At 43.4% G+C, this 15,074-nt stretch overlaps 1 protein-coding gene across 4 annotated transcripts in view; it reads left to right on the top strand.

Moving 5' to 3' along the window:
* LOC142586842 (uncharacterized) overlaps positions 1-12,599 on the top strand; it is a 48,324-nt gene extending 35,725 nt beyond the window's left edge. Inside the window, exons 7-8 of one of the 4 annotated variants that reach the window (XM_075697711.1) lie at positions 4,769-4,852; positions 12,364-12,599. In XM_075697711.1, the coding sequence (XP_075553826.1) occupies positions 4,769-4,852; positions 12,364-12,566 (287 nt within the window). In that variant the 3' untranslated portion in view covers positions 12,567-12,599. Of the gene's footprint in view, positions 1-4,768; positions 4,853-6,244; positions 6,355-11,574; positions 11,635-12,363 lie in introns of those variants that run through there. The other 3 variants (XM_075697714.1, XM_075697713.1, XM_075697712.1) reach the window with 3 other exon arrangements.
* Positions 12,600-15,074: the final 2,475 nt, after the last annotated feature.

Consider the following 15,074-nt stretch of genomic DNA (forward strand, 5'->3'; position numbering starts at 1 on the left):
TCGTTCTTATTACGCTTACGCCGCAGAGGACTAAACATGCCTTGACGCCAGCGCTCATCTTCTTTGACTGGCGCCGCTCTGCCTTTAAACATAATGTGGCATCTCTCTCTAGTAACCTTAAAAAAAGTACTGAAACGTTGGCCAGGCTTTAGCTTTGTACGCTTCAAAGTAGCTCCCTAAGGGAACTTAAAATTGCAAAAAACTGCAGTGGGAACGGCTGTGCATCGGCGTTTGCAGCGTAACTGCATTGGTGGAACAGCGATAACTCGCAGTTTTATTGATGCATTTCCATGAATAAATTCGCAATTGCTCTTCTTTAGGCGACTTTGACGGCACTAATTTGGCTAGTCACATGTATTGATCGGCAGAAAGATCACTAGGACATGTGCAGATATGGAACCGTGCGGATTTGTTTGAGATATAAATCTGCACTAACGACCTGTGCCTATTATTGAGGTACTGAAGCAGTATTATGGCGAGGGTAGAATTACAAAAAAAACGACTGAGACATCACAACACTCAATAAAACCTAGCGGCTAGTTAAGATGAGATCACCCTCGTGTAAAGGGGTTCATTGATGTTGTCTGCGGGGCGCACCTGGCACGAATGGGGACCGTGTTGTCCCAAACACCAGTAGCATCGTGTTCCTACCTGCCCCCACAGAGGCGAGCGTCTTCCCTCCAGCTCTCACCGCAGGAGAAGCAGTCTGGCACCCGAACAAAAGAGAAATCCCAGCCGCGAACTTCAGCCATCCTTGCTGCAAAGGGTTGCCGTCCGCTACTGCTCCCGCGCATATTGTTAGAAGCGCCCGCTAGGTGGCTATTAGTGGACCCTCTATAAGCGGTGCACTAGGCGAATAGCCGAGATATTGGCGTTTTTTACAATTGCTAAGCAGCACAGCGGGGCATGGCATTTCAGTATCAGCCGACGTTTTGGTGCAGGCGCCAGTAAGATCGGCTGTGATACAAAAAATGTGGCGGCTTTTGCTCCTTGAATGTATGACTTTGACTAGGTAATGTGGAGAAGTTTCTTTGCTCGTTTTGTCTGCATTTGTTCATAGGCGTGCAGGAATTTCGGAGTGATGTCGGGCGCTGTCGATGCCCATGCTCGAGTTGTTTATTCTCCGACGCTGGCTACCCGCGCAGTGAACCAGGTGAAGCAGTGGACACTGACGCCCTATTTGGTAATCCCTCTGTCTAACGGTACACCGGACGTACGCATATCGCAGAATTTAAACGTGCATCGGGCAGATTTTCACGCGCCTGCGGAGCTCGTGCTGGGTCAGTCATGCCACATTATACCGTTCTCGCGCCTTACGGTGCTCTACCTTCAACTTAACATGACTGATTTTCCGGGCAGAGCAGTACATGGGCCCTAATAGACATCACCAGCTCCCCTGGAGCAGTATATTCGCTTACGCCAGGCTAAAGATAAGGCGGACGTACCTGCTTTGTTTCCATTTCGCTAGCTCCGCGGCTACCGCCTACCGATTTTCGTACATGTTTGTGCAGAAAAACATTTCTCTCACTCTAAGGGTACCATTCAGAAATGCTCCTAAAAACTCGACAGAAGCATGAGCCTGACATCAGCGAACATACTGCTCCAGAACAGCAGGCCTAGCCTCTACTATGGCACCTACCACTCTGCTAGGAAAATCAGTGCTCTTTTTTTATGGCGAAGCTGCTAAGGGCTCGTACCCCCAGGATTGTGTCAGTGTGTCGAGACAAACTTGAGCCTTCTCCTCAGGCTTACGCGTCAGACGCCGCCTGCCTTTGTGTCGTGGAGTACGCGCCGAGTTTGACGAGGCGCTACTAGAATAAAACATTGTATCACCAACTAATAGTCTGTGTCGTGCGTTCCATGACGTGGAAATTGCGCCAGAGCTGTGATCAATTGCCATTTGGACTCACGATGTCTCGGCCGCGTGCCGTTCGTTCTCGGGAAGAAGATCGGTAAGGCAGGAAGCAGCGACTCTTTCATAATCGCGAATGGTCGCGCAAACGTCGCGAAAGAGCTTACGCCGCCGAACGTACAGCCAGCAGCGTTACGCTCAGTGGTTCGGAGTCCATAGGAAGGACGAGGCCGTTGACCAAATACAGCGCGCACGAGACCAGCAGCGGCAATGGGAACGGCAGCGGCGGGCCAACGCCACGAACTTCGAACGTGCCAGTGGAGCCGAGTGCAAGCGCAAGGCGCGTCAACAGCACGCCGCCATGTCGTTGAAACAGTTCCCGGGTGCATGGCGACCTTATGCACAGAGTTCGTGGAGAACCCCTTCGGCGCCACGTGTGTATATGCCAGATTCTTTAATATTCCAATAAATAATTACAGAAGCAAATGCCCATAGTCATACATGCAATAGTCGCAAAAATCATATAAAACTTTACAATATACAGCTTCGCTTGTCTTACACCTTCATCAGAGTGGAAGGTTTGAGCGACCTTTCGAAGGTAGAGAGCAGTAATGTGCGAGAAAGGTACAATCCGGCATGGCTGACTCAGCCCGAGCCCCGGAGTCGACCACTGTGTCCGACGTACCTTTACCTTCTGGGATTCGCGTGCGTCCTACGTACGTTTACAGAGCGATCACTAAATTGGGTGTCAGCACCCGCTGCTTCACCTAGTTGGCGACGCCGGAAGCCAACGTGGGAGCGTAAACAAACTCGACTCCACTCCACAATGCTGGCACACCTAGGGATAGACACACACAACACAAGCAAAAAAAACCTTGCTCCGTAGTGCCTAGGCAAAGTAAGATATTCAAGGAGCAAAAGCTCCCACATCTTCTCTCTCGCACCCGCTCTTACTTGCGCCTACGCGCAAACGTCAGCCGATTCGTGAAATGCCACTCCCCGCTGTGCTGCCTAGCAATTGTAAGGTCAAAGTCGGGATACTCTCACACGCTTATCACTGGACACTTTGCGGCGTCAAGCAGAGCTTTCAGCGTGTCGCAAGTTCGAATCTATGCGGTCAAGATTTTTTAAACATTTATGCCGTGGCTTTCAATCTTTCCACCAACGGAGAAATTTAAATGATTTTTGTTATTTTAGAGTGGCACATACGCAGTGGCACACGCCCAGCGAGAGAAGTTGGCGCCAAAGAGATTCGTTGAAGCACATACCCAATTCCTGATAGCTGGTGTCCCAAGTCGGTATAAAAGGTATTCATTGAAGAGCACCCCATACCCAATGGCACATACCGATTTACACAAGTTGCTGTGAAAGATATTTATTGAAGAGATGCAGGTACCTTGTGACACGCATGCCGATACACAAAACAATTACCCAAGTTTGTGGGAAAGGGCTACATTGAAGAGCGCCAGATATCAAGTAGCACATACCCCGCGACCCAAACTGACATCAGTTTGGTTCATTGAAGTGCATCACATGCGGAGTTTCATATAGCCAGTGATCCAGTTTGGGTGAATTATATTTATCTTAAAGGGGCACATATGCAGTAGCATAAGCCCTGTAGCATAAGTTGGCGCGAAATGGGTTAACTAATTAGCACCACATATTCGTTGTCAAAAACCAACGACCCACGTTGGTGCGATAGCTAGTTTGGAAGCCGCTTCCCTCATTACAGCAGCGCGATGCTCTAACCACTGGACTGTGGGCTGCCCAATGATCCACATTGGCGGCAAGAGGGTTAAAGACACAGACAGACAGACAGACAGACAGACAGACAGACAGACAGACAGACAGACAGACAGACAGACAGACAGACAGACAGACAGACAGACAGACAGACAGACAGACAGACAGACAGACAGACAGACAGACAGACAGACAGACAGACAGACAGACAGACAGACAGACAGACAGACAGACAGACAGACAGACAGACAGACAGACAGACAGACAGACAGACAGACAGACAGACAGACAGACAGACAGACAGACAGACAGACAGACAGACAGACAGACAGACAGACAGACAGACAGACAGACAGACAGACAGACAGACAGACAGACAGACAGACAGATACTTCCTAGAAAATGCGTGAAGTGCAATAATAAAGCTAATAATAATAAGGTTGTACAAAAGCACTAATTATCATAACGTGATTTTGTTGGAATGCGAAAGCACAAAGACATAGAGCAGTTGCACAGGACGAGCGCTGTTTCCTGGTCTACGGTTCTCGCACTAATTACGAGGAGTGACGCAGGGCAAGACGTTCAGTTTCTCGTGAAATCTGGTAGTGCACCCCTTAAAATACCATTGCATTATTATCACTCGTCATATGACGTATTTTGCTGGTTTTTGCTTAACCGGGATTTTTGTGTACGCTTTTCGCTGTGTTAAGAATGGTTTCATCGCTCTGAATATCTCATACTAAGTTGTGTCTCGTTACAAAGACGCGGTGACTGAAAGGGATAAATACAAATCGAGCCTACGAAATGTATTTTGTCAGTGAACTAGGTGTTCTGTCGCTTTCTACGTTGCATCTAGTGCACCGGCTGCGACGGACACATCAACGTGCACAAGCTCACCGTGTGAATTTCATCGCACCCATCATGAGCAGCCCACGTCAGAACTTTTGCGGCAGCAAATGTGAGCCAGTCCTGCCCCAGCTGCAAGTAGATACCACGTTGAAAGCGGGTTGAAAACAATGTCTAATCGAGACAGCAGCATCATCTATATTTAAAAGATTCGTGTGTCCCACTTGACTGAAAATGTCTCATTGCCTAACTATGACCGTGCATAGCTTTCACAAAGTGCAACAGACATGTAATTTTCTTACAAGGCTCTTTCGTTAATTTTTTTAGAAGACGATCTTGGAAGAGTCAGTAAGAAACTGGTATACTGGAGTTACAAATACAAATGCGGAATTTTTACCTTTAAGCCCGACAGTAAGTACTTCTTATTTAACGCGAATTCTTAGAGTCGTGAAATTTTGTATAAAGACGAATCGTTATTTTGAGAGTTAAACATCAAATATCTTTCTGTATTAGCGAAGATAAAAAGGACTTACTGCAAACCAATTGGTGCCCTGGTCTCAGTAAATGAGAGCGCCTGTACTACAACTAGTTAACATAGTGAATAGCTTTCATCGCATGAGTCCCGACCAATATGTTTGAATAATGTTTTTACTATTCTAGTTGCTAGGTCCCTATTGCAGCAACCGTAAGCACCTGCGATGGTTTCAAAGTAGTTTTCTCGCAGCAGCAATAGTATATGGCTATTTGTTGCATTTATTGCCAGTAAATTCAGGTATTCAGAGTGCTGTGTTGTGGAACATTTCGAAAGCGCTTGCTCCCCGCAAATTCTACCGTCAATCATTATTAAAAGTATAAATGCATAAAAGCAGTTCACATGAGCTTATTCATATCCATATGTAGAGTGCGATCCTCAGCTAAACAAAACACTCGAATGTGCGGCTCGTACATTCCTGGCGCGATAGCTGCAAGCGACTGCGGAAGCAAAGTCGGTGCACTGCAGAGGTGTGTTGAAAGGGCCACACCTACCAACTACACGCTATTTGAGGGAAACCTAGGCGAATGTAGTGTTGCATGTGATAAAAATTCGAACATGCTCGGCACTCCAGTTTTTTTTTACCTGTGGACTCCTTCGTAGATTAGCACATAACATGAATCGCTGCAAATGAAATTTCAGTAAATAGACCCGGTTTAGGTTAGTAATTGATGTACAGATTGATGACTGCTGTTTAAGTTTCACAGCTGTTACAGCGATATCTGACGTATATAACGTGCAATGTGCGATGCGTTGGTGTGGCTGCCTCATGAAAAGCAACCCACAAGATTACTGTTGTCAGAATTCTTCACTTTATTGAAGTAAAAAAAAATAGTATGCATTATACGTACTGGTGTTCAGAGTAAAAGCACCAAATGTGTACGATGTTACCTCTGTAGTCATTGAAAATTCCAATCTCAGGAAAAGGTAATAATCGAACCACCGCAGCTACTCAAATGACTGCACTGCAGTGGGCAGCCTCTGAAGTACGTTTCGCTACGTCCAACTCGTGAGTGGATGATTTACAGTGCTTGGGGAGCAGCTCTGCAATGACTGAGGTAACCAAATCTGCAAGACTAGGTTGTCAATGACGATACTGCTTATCTATAAGGTTGTGCTGGTTAACCAATAAAGCTGTGCTACAGTCGTTTGTTACCCACAGTGACATAGCCGAAAACGTCAGAGGAAAGCCGAGCATAGAGACTCATCTAGGCTGATGTTTATACAATAATAGGCCTGAACCTATAATTTTACACGTTGTCTTTTCGAAGCCGTTACAAGGTCAAGCAAAACCACTTCACAAGAGTGGAAATTGGAGATGCATTACTCAATACCGTCTAGTCGCCACAATATTCGCCATCTATAAACTACTGGAGCACATTATTCACAACCATATAACGGAGTTTTCCAACAACACAATATACTCACAGGATTTCAGTACGGATATTAAGAGGATTTTCTACTTGAACGCAGCTTTTGGAAACATTGCATAACTTTGCGAGCTCAATAAATAACGGAAGCTAAAGAATCCAATCTTCATGGACATTGAAAAAGCTTTCTAGAAGCTTAAATAAACTATTGTATTTTTCAGCCAGAAAAAAAAGATATACACTGCGGAACAGACTGCTTCCAGCTTGTTCATAAGCGTGTGTTAGCAATAGGCAGCAATATGTCGTTTTCAGAAACCACCCATCCGGTCAATTTCCCGTTTACTCTTGCGTCCAGCAATGTTCAGTGCTTCGGCCACTGCATTTTTAAAAAATATTTATTAATGACATTGTACGTAGTGTATATAGTTAACACTAAACTGGTAGACGATTATTGTGTGGTGTATTCAAGTGTCCAAAATTCTGTCAAATAAATAACAATAAAATAGGCATTTAAGTAAGTATTTGCATAGTGCGAGGACTAGCAAATGTCCTTAGTGGTTAACAAAGCCATCTCTATGAGACTCGCGAGAAACAAGAACCCACTTACATTCCTTTATGAAGAAAATATTCTCTACCTTCTGAACTGAGTCGAACTAATCAGATGTTTTGATTAGATTAGATTTTGATTTGATTTGGACTAAACATATTATTATCGTCACCATACACAAGACTATTTCCTTCGAAGAGCACTTCTATGCTCCTCAAATCCGACTGTTAGCCTACAAGTCAGCATAACTGCCAACACTTGATTGCACTGCAATCATATCAGATCCATAGGCAAAAAGGAACATTGAATAGCTGGAAAGGGACCAAAAGAAGAAGGCTGTTCGTTTTGTTTTTAACAGACTTGGCCGAACATGGATAACCGAACTGTGGTCGAAAGTTAATCTACTAACCCTAAGCCAGAGAAAGCGATGTTCCGGTCTGAAGCTTTTATATGAATTAATCAAAGGGCATTAAAGCGTTGACATGACAAAATAACTTATTTCTCAACTGTATATGCCAGCAGGCAACATCATTATTTAGCAAAAGGAACATTTAGTACTAGAAATATTTATTTTATATATTCCTTCTATCTGCGAACGAGATGGATAAACTAACAAAACGATTCTGGTGCTGACTGGCGCTAAAATAGCTTATTTCTAATTTAACTACCTCGCACATTTTCTCATGTCGTCATGCTTGCTTGGAAATTCTGTTGTTTGATTGTTTATTCATTTTTTACTATTGTTTGGTTGGAGACAACCCTGCTCAATTCCCCAAAGAGGAGATGCCATTAATATTTATTTTAAAATAGAATAATGAATAAGTATATATTGCATATATATATATATATATATATATATATATATATATATATATATTGCCCATCATATAAGCAGTGCTTTTGTCAGCCATCGCGCCGCACTCGCAGCGTAAGCTGTGCTGTAACGCAGAGCGGCAAAGTAGCCCCCATTATCATTTCGACATAAAGTATTAGTTTTTTTTTTCTTTATTTCGCGCCACCTCAACATGGAGGGGCCATGTGCCTACATCGCACTCGCTTGAATGTCGCTACGCAACAGAATATTTAAATGCGATTTTTCCAGCAGGCCGCTATGCCCCAACGGCCGCGTTGACGAGGGCTGAGACCATTTGTTCCTGTATTTACATATGTTGTACATCCTCAAAAGTGGTGCTCAAGGAACAACCGATATAGAGCAGGACTGCGTATGGGCGATATCTTAGAACGTGGCGGTGCCCTGCTCAGAATTGTGCTTCACTAAGGCAGTTGTAACCAAGGCGGGTAAACCTACCCTAAATCGTTGGTTAAAGCGTTGCGCTACACCGCACAGAAAACGCCGAGCGCATCTAACCTTAAACGCCTACTACACACACACACACACACACACACACACACACACACACACACACACACACACACACACACACACACACATATATATACATATACATATATATATATATATATATATATATATATATATATATATACAGAAAACGTGGCTGCTTCTCTGTTGGATTATATTTCTGAGTTGGGGGTGAGGCCCGTCCACGGGTGCCGCTCTTACATAGATTTATGCGGTAGGAGGCTTCCTTCGAAAAAAAATCATCGAATTTAATACCAACAACAAGACAGTGATCGCGAATTGCTGGTCATGGCTTCACTCGGTGCAGAAACGTGTTTGAGAGGGTCATCTGTTTGCTGGTTGTCTCCAGACATTTATTTGTTTTCTAGCGTGCAAAAGAAAGATTTGGTGTAAGGCAGGATGCTGATTTATTGCTCATGTTTCAGAATTCTTTTTGCGAGTTTAAATATGAAATTAGAAAACATCTATTTTTGTATACTGGGTCCTGTAATCGTTCGTGTCGGTCTCTGTTCTTCGGTTTGCACATTGAACGCACTCTCAAAGTGAACTTCATGATATGGCAAGTAGGCCCTGAGTAAAAACAAAATATTGTGCCGCCTATCCTGAAACCGCTAAAATTCTGTACGTCTATGGTCCATTCTGATAGAGGAATTCTCATGGTACTGAGTCTGTAGATATTACCGAAGGAGAAAACCATTTGAGATTCTTGTATTTTCTCATTAGGAAGTGCTTCTGAAATTTATCGTATATTTAATAAATACAAGGCATTTTCGTTAATAATGAAGATCTCGTAGATAGTTTGATTATACTTCACCTGTCAATTTCCTTTAGTACCTGACTAATGACTGGAGGTGCCACAATATATAATATCTATTTCGAAATGAACGCTGTTTACAAAAATTCGCAAACTCTTATCTACTGAAAGGAGGTGTATCGCTGCTACGTGGCAATGTCAATGGCTGTTGAAATATTTCAGTTATGTGACAGCAAGCGCTCGTTGTGGCACCATTCAAAGCAACAATTCTGCGCCGACCAAGAGACACTAGTCCTTTCAGCGCTGGAGCGTCATGAAATCTTCCACCCAAATGATATTTTTTCTTATGTTTTTCCCACATTCGGGCATTTTTAGCGGCATGTGGTGGGATTTTTTTTTTATTGATCTGGCCAGCTTAAGATTACTTCATGCAGTCTCAATTTTTTTATTAATGATCTGGCGTTTCACCGAGGTGCCTAGGCACGCGGATCAAGGGCCCTCGAATTACAATAAGATGCGCACCGTTCCGTTGTTCGGAAGAACTATTGACTCGACGACCGTTGAATAGCTTCAGTGGACAAACCATCTGCTATAGGCATTGTAAATGACGGTGAAAAGCTGGTATCACAACTAATATTGGAAAAAAATTATGGCGAGCGAACATGCATCTATGTGTGCATTGTTTGCACTTATAAACACATTATGTTAGCAATCTTCCAGGAGTTGGTAAAAGTGGGAGAGCTCGGTTCGTCTGACTGGGGGAAAATTTTGTTTAATGATTGGCGTTAAATGGAACACGATTTCTTTTCCCAACAAACTTTGAAAACTGATTTCTATAAGTTAGCACTGATCGCTGGATTTCTGCTTAGTAGGCATAGTTTCGTCATTGCTCGGCTAAAATTCTTTAATATATATATGTATATTAGTGTGATAAAGTACAAAGTTATTTATTGGAACTTCACTATCATTGCGCCTTATAAAGCTTGCAGGCACGTGTCATAATTGGCGCGTTCTCCGCGCGTGCATCTGGTGATCGATGATAAAGCAGTTCGGCAATTTTTCTGCCGAGTAGAGTCTGCCCTTTCGAGTAATCCTGCTGGTTTGAGTGAACTGCGATATTTACTGCTTGTGCATTGTACGCCAAGACAGGCCACACGTGAGGTATTTTGCTGACACCTACACGGCACGGTTGTTGCTTGTCAGTGCAGGTTTGCTGTTTATCTTATCTTTTTTCTTTAAAAACACGCCGTTCAATGGCGGCAAGGGAGTGCGTTCTATACTCACAATGAAGGTACTAATACAGTTGACAGTGGCTGCAAAATGTGTCGCGCATTTATTACATTCTCATTATTCTCGTATTTGTACTTCACAGCAAAATGTTGGCCTTAAACGCACTAAAAGAAGAGCGGACAAAATACCTAATAATTATTTGAGCAACAAATTCATCCATCTTGAACTCAATAAAGGCACTGCGACAATCTTATTAACAGTTGAGGAATATTAAGCAAATGATCTTTATGGTGCGATTTGCACTACAAGGAAACGTGATGAAGAATTATTTATTTCTTATATGACACGTACAATGGGAGGAGCCGCCTTGCTCCAGTAATTACGAGATATTTTGAAACAGATGTGTTCACTAAGAATCGAAAACATCCTGTCTGTTCCCTTAAAATCCGGATTTCAAAAAAAAATATTCAGTAAGCACTTGTCTTTCTTCTGCCTCACTATTGTCTCTCATCAAGCTCTACTGTTCTTTATCTAGTTTAAATTATCTTCTGGTCTGACATAGAAGCACTACCTGGTGGCTGGTCTCTGAGATCAATCATGTTTATTGTGATGTACGTGGCATTTCCTCACCTTGAAGAATACATTTTCGTATGTAGCAGAAAGGGTAGCTCATGACGTCAATGACTGTGTATAATTACCAGGCATATCAGTTTCGACCACCGGCACTCGTGCCTCAGAATACCATAACCTTTGGCATTCTTTTGCGAAATTCAATATGGGTTATTTGGGCTGCAGTATCTCTGGCGCGCTGGCCAACGATGCATGCATTGACGACAAGTAACTAGGTGTAATTCATCGCGAGCACACGATAGATAATTACAGAATATTTAGAGAAGTGGGGCTTTACCTCTTGTTTACTTATCAGTTCCTTTTGCCTCATGTCTCACTTTCCTTATTCCGAATAGGCAACTTTACGAAACGACCATATATAGGTGAGCCTACCTATGTTTTAACAGCCCAGAGACCTGTGTATCTACGCAGTTTTTTTGCATTTGCTTACCTATGTCACTTAGCTACCAATTCATAAGAAGCCAACAAACACTGACACCAAGGAAAACAAGGGGAAGTTACTTGAGCTTAATGAATGAAATAAAGAACCGACAAAAAAATGGACATGAAAGTGGATGAAAAAACAACCTGTGGCAGTTGGGGAACGATCCCACAACCTTCGCATTTCGCGTGCGATGCTCTACCAATTGAGCTACCGCGGCGCCGTTTCATCGTCCACTTTCTTGGGTTTTTTATGTTTCTCGTAGAACCCTGGGAGTGTTAGCCAGCGCCTCGACTCACGGACTATGGTGTTGGACGGGGAACATCCTTCATCACGTTCTTGTTTGAGAACAACAACGTGATCTTCTTGGGTGAAGGCAACCGGTCAATAAACACACGCTACCTGAAGGCAATCAATGTTGGCGGATTCCGGACCCTCGTTATGTACTGAACGAGAAGGGGGTTAACCGAGGGGCCCTTCGGCTCCTCGCGGTTAAACCCCTTCTTAACGCTACCAATGCGACACACAACCTTAGTGCGCATAAATGGTCTGTCATTTCAAATGGCGCCTGTGCATAAAACCAGGGAGCCATCGGTGAAGTAATTGTTGGCCAATTATGATTGTAATATAACGACTCAGGTGAATGGGTATATAGTTCAGGGCTGAGAAGCTTCGATTGGGCTTAAATTCCTTAATCCCAATTTATATACGCTCCACTGAACTGGATATACGCTCCACTGAACAACTATTCGCAAAGATGTTCCGCCTACTGAGAAGACTTTACGTGGAGAAATGGCCTTGATCATCGGCTCTTCTGTCGATGGAGCTTGTTGTCTCTGCTACGAAAGCTCCTTATTTCATTCCTCATAATTTCCACTGGCTAAACATGTTTCAAACGTGATCCATAAATTCAGCAGAACCAGATTAACAGTTTCGTAGACTTACGTCCTAAGAAATTATAAAATTCAAACATGTGGGCAGCGGGTGCTTTATGAACCATGCGTCAAAAGCAGAACATTCCGCTGACCCTCTTTTCCTAATTCTTTCCCAACAGCTAAAGTCCTGTGTGAGCTACATGTGTGGGAGGACGGTCTGAAAGAATCGTATGAGAAATACGGAACTTATAATGGCTGCCAAGAGAAATTTTTAGAATACTGCGCAGGCCACGAGCGGTACCAGCTATTTCACAGTGACTGCAACCATATTGCTTTTCCTAAACTGTGGCGACGGAAACCGCAACCTCCTATATTGCTATAAAACAAACGGAATAAAGGATAAAATTGGTGCTCGAGGAAAGCGTGTTGCTGCCTAATTGTTGCATGACAGTGACTAGAAGAGCCTTGCACAAAGGTGACTGCGCCAAAAGTAATGCACCCATAGATAGCACCGGTGAAAAAATGGTTTTCTTGCTTTTCTCTGGCGACAGCTGGCACAGAATACGTCACGTGTGCGCCAAAAATGTAAACAGAGCATCTCCACAAACGTAGTTGTGTTTTATATGTTTTGTACAGAACCTCTTGTGCTCATGTAGCCTTAGTTGGATGTAACTTACTAACCAGCCCATTCATAAGATATATCTTCCGATCTTCTGACGTAATAAAGATGGCTCACTCCTTTCAAAACTGACGCTGAAGAGACAAAGCTAACAGGTTTGACATCATAACTATATGTTATTCTGTGTATGATCATGACGTTGCGGGAAAAAAACCCCTACAATTTGCATTGACTGAAACTTTAGAAGAGGTACCACAGCTAAAAACTATTGGGAAAATGTTTAGCAAAAAAGGACTAGTGCGTAGTGTCACAGGAGTCACAGCTATTGCTCTATAAAACACTCAAACAATAGGCGAATGACCACTCATAGATCTGTCACACGACACAGATAGCTTACTGGTGAACACGACTGAACATGATAGCACCAATGTCGCATTCTTTTGAGGCAAACCATTTGTGTGTACCGTCCAACGATGTGGAAGCTGCCTAAGAAGTGCGGTCACCAAAATTATAAAATAGTTGTGCGGTTTTACGGGCGAAAACCGCGATCTCATTATGAGGCACCCCGTAGCAGGCTACTCCGGAAATTTGGACCACCTGGGGGCTCTTTCACGCGGGCCTAAATCCATGTGCACGGGTGTTCTCGTATTTCGCCCGCATTACCAAAATTATCATTCCTCTCGTTGCGTCTATGCTTTGTGGCGCGTTTCGTCTGTATGTCGCTACGCGCGAACCGCCAACGGCGTATGCATGTGCGAGCACGCATGAGAGACTGCCGCGAATCGCTGGAAATATACTAAGGAAAATGAATAAAAACAAGGAAAAGAAAGTTGATCTGAAATCAAATGTTAGTAGGAGCAGAAATACGCGCTTTATATAATTTAAAATTAATGTTTTTTATTGAATAATAAATCTAAATAAAGATAGCTTACGCCAAGTTGCTAGTGAGATCACCGAAATATTTGTTGGTGCGACAGAGCCATTGGGGAGTCTCAACGTAAAGGGCATAAATATTTCAGCAATTGCGATTCAGCTTCACAACATCATTAGCTGTAGGAACCAAAGCGAGCGTACACAACTTAAGAACTAATAGAACCAATAGACTGCTCTGGAAGATCCCAATGCTGCACTTCAAAGCGCATGTAGACCATCATCGCTGCGGTGCAATGGCTGTCGCCACGTCTTATAACCTGGTAACGTCTCGATTGCTTGCCTCTCATGACTGCGCAGCTTGTGTTCATAATGGCGCCGAACAAAGCCGGTTTGGTGTAGCAATAGGCTGGTTCGTCGTTTTTAACTCACAGTATATGCGTTAGCGGCACGATACTTTGAGGAAAGCTTCGGAAAGGACCTCAATATCTCATATCAATCCTTCCGAGCTCTTTCGCCTTCTTGAAATAGTGCAAACGTTGCGATATGGTGCGGGGCTAGAAATCTTTTTGTTTTTTTAAGGCACAGTGGTATGTACTTTCAGCCGTTGTATTTTTTCACAGTTGATACCGTTCGTTCATTCCTTTTGTATTATATTATAACCAGTGCCTTGGAAGGCACAGGTTGTCGTGTTTCTGGTTCACTGTTGTTTTTCGGTGGTATGTCATTATACTATTGTTTTCCTACATAAACATTAGAAAACCTGTCAAATGTGCTATGTTTCTCTACGCCATGCTCCCAGCCGCGGGCATCAAACTTATCAAGTTTTGCAGAAGTTTATGAAAAATACGTAATGTTATTCGTCACTCGTTTACTTTGTGACACGTGACGAAGAGTTCAGCTTCCAGCTTTCTTACAATGTATGACTAGAAAGGCCAGTGAGTTTCAGGGAAGGAAATTGGGTGTTACTGAAGTCCAGAAAATAAATATTTGCAAGCGCGACACATCGGACCACCAACGTCTTTGCAGATGTCCAGCAGATATCCGAAACGGGATATTCGAACGTCCTTAGACGTCTGTAAAAAACTAAAAAGCCTGCGAGTTATTCTTGGATGTCCATGGGATCATCCCACACACGCCAATCGACGTTCATATAAACGTCCCACGATTGTCATAATTGGGTATTCGGACGTATGGATTATTCTTATTGCATATACCAAGTATGTCCTTAGGGAATTTTTGTCAGGATCTAGAACACTTCTGGGACATTTTGTGTTATTCCTCCAAAGGAAGTTGGTTCATTTAGGATAGCCACTGGACGTTCCTATTGATAATTATTTAACATACCAGGGACGTTCCTCAGAATGTGCCCTAGCAGTGCAGCAGCCCTGCTGGATTTTA

Source organism: Dermacentor variabilis, chromosome 7, assembly GCF_050947875.1.
Source record: "Dermacentor variabilis isolate Ectoservices chromosome 7, ASM5094787v1, whole genome shotgun sequence".
Lineage (NCBI taxonomy): Eukaryota > Metazoa > Arthropoda > Arachnida > Ixodida > Ixodidae > Dermacentor > Dermacentor variabilis.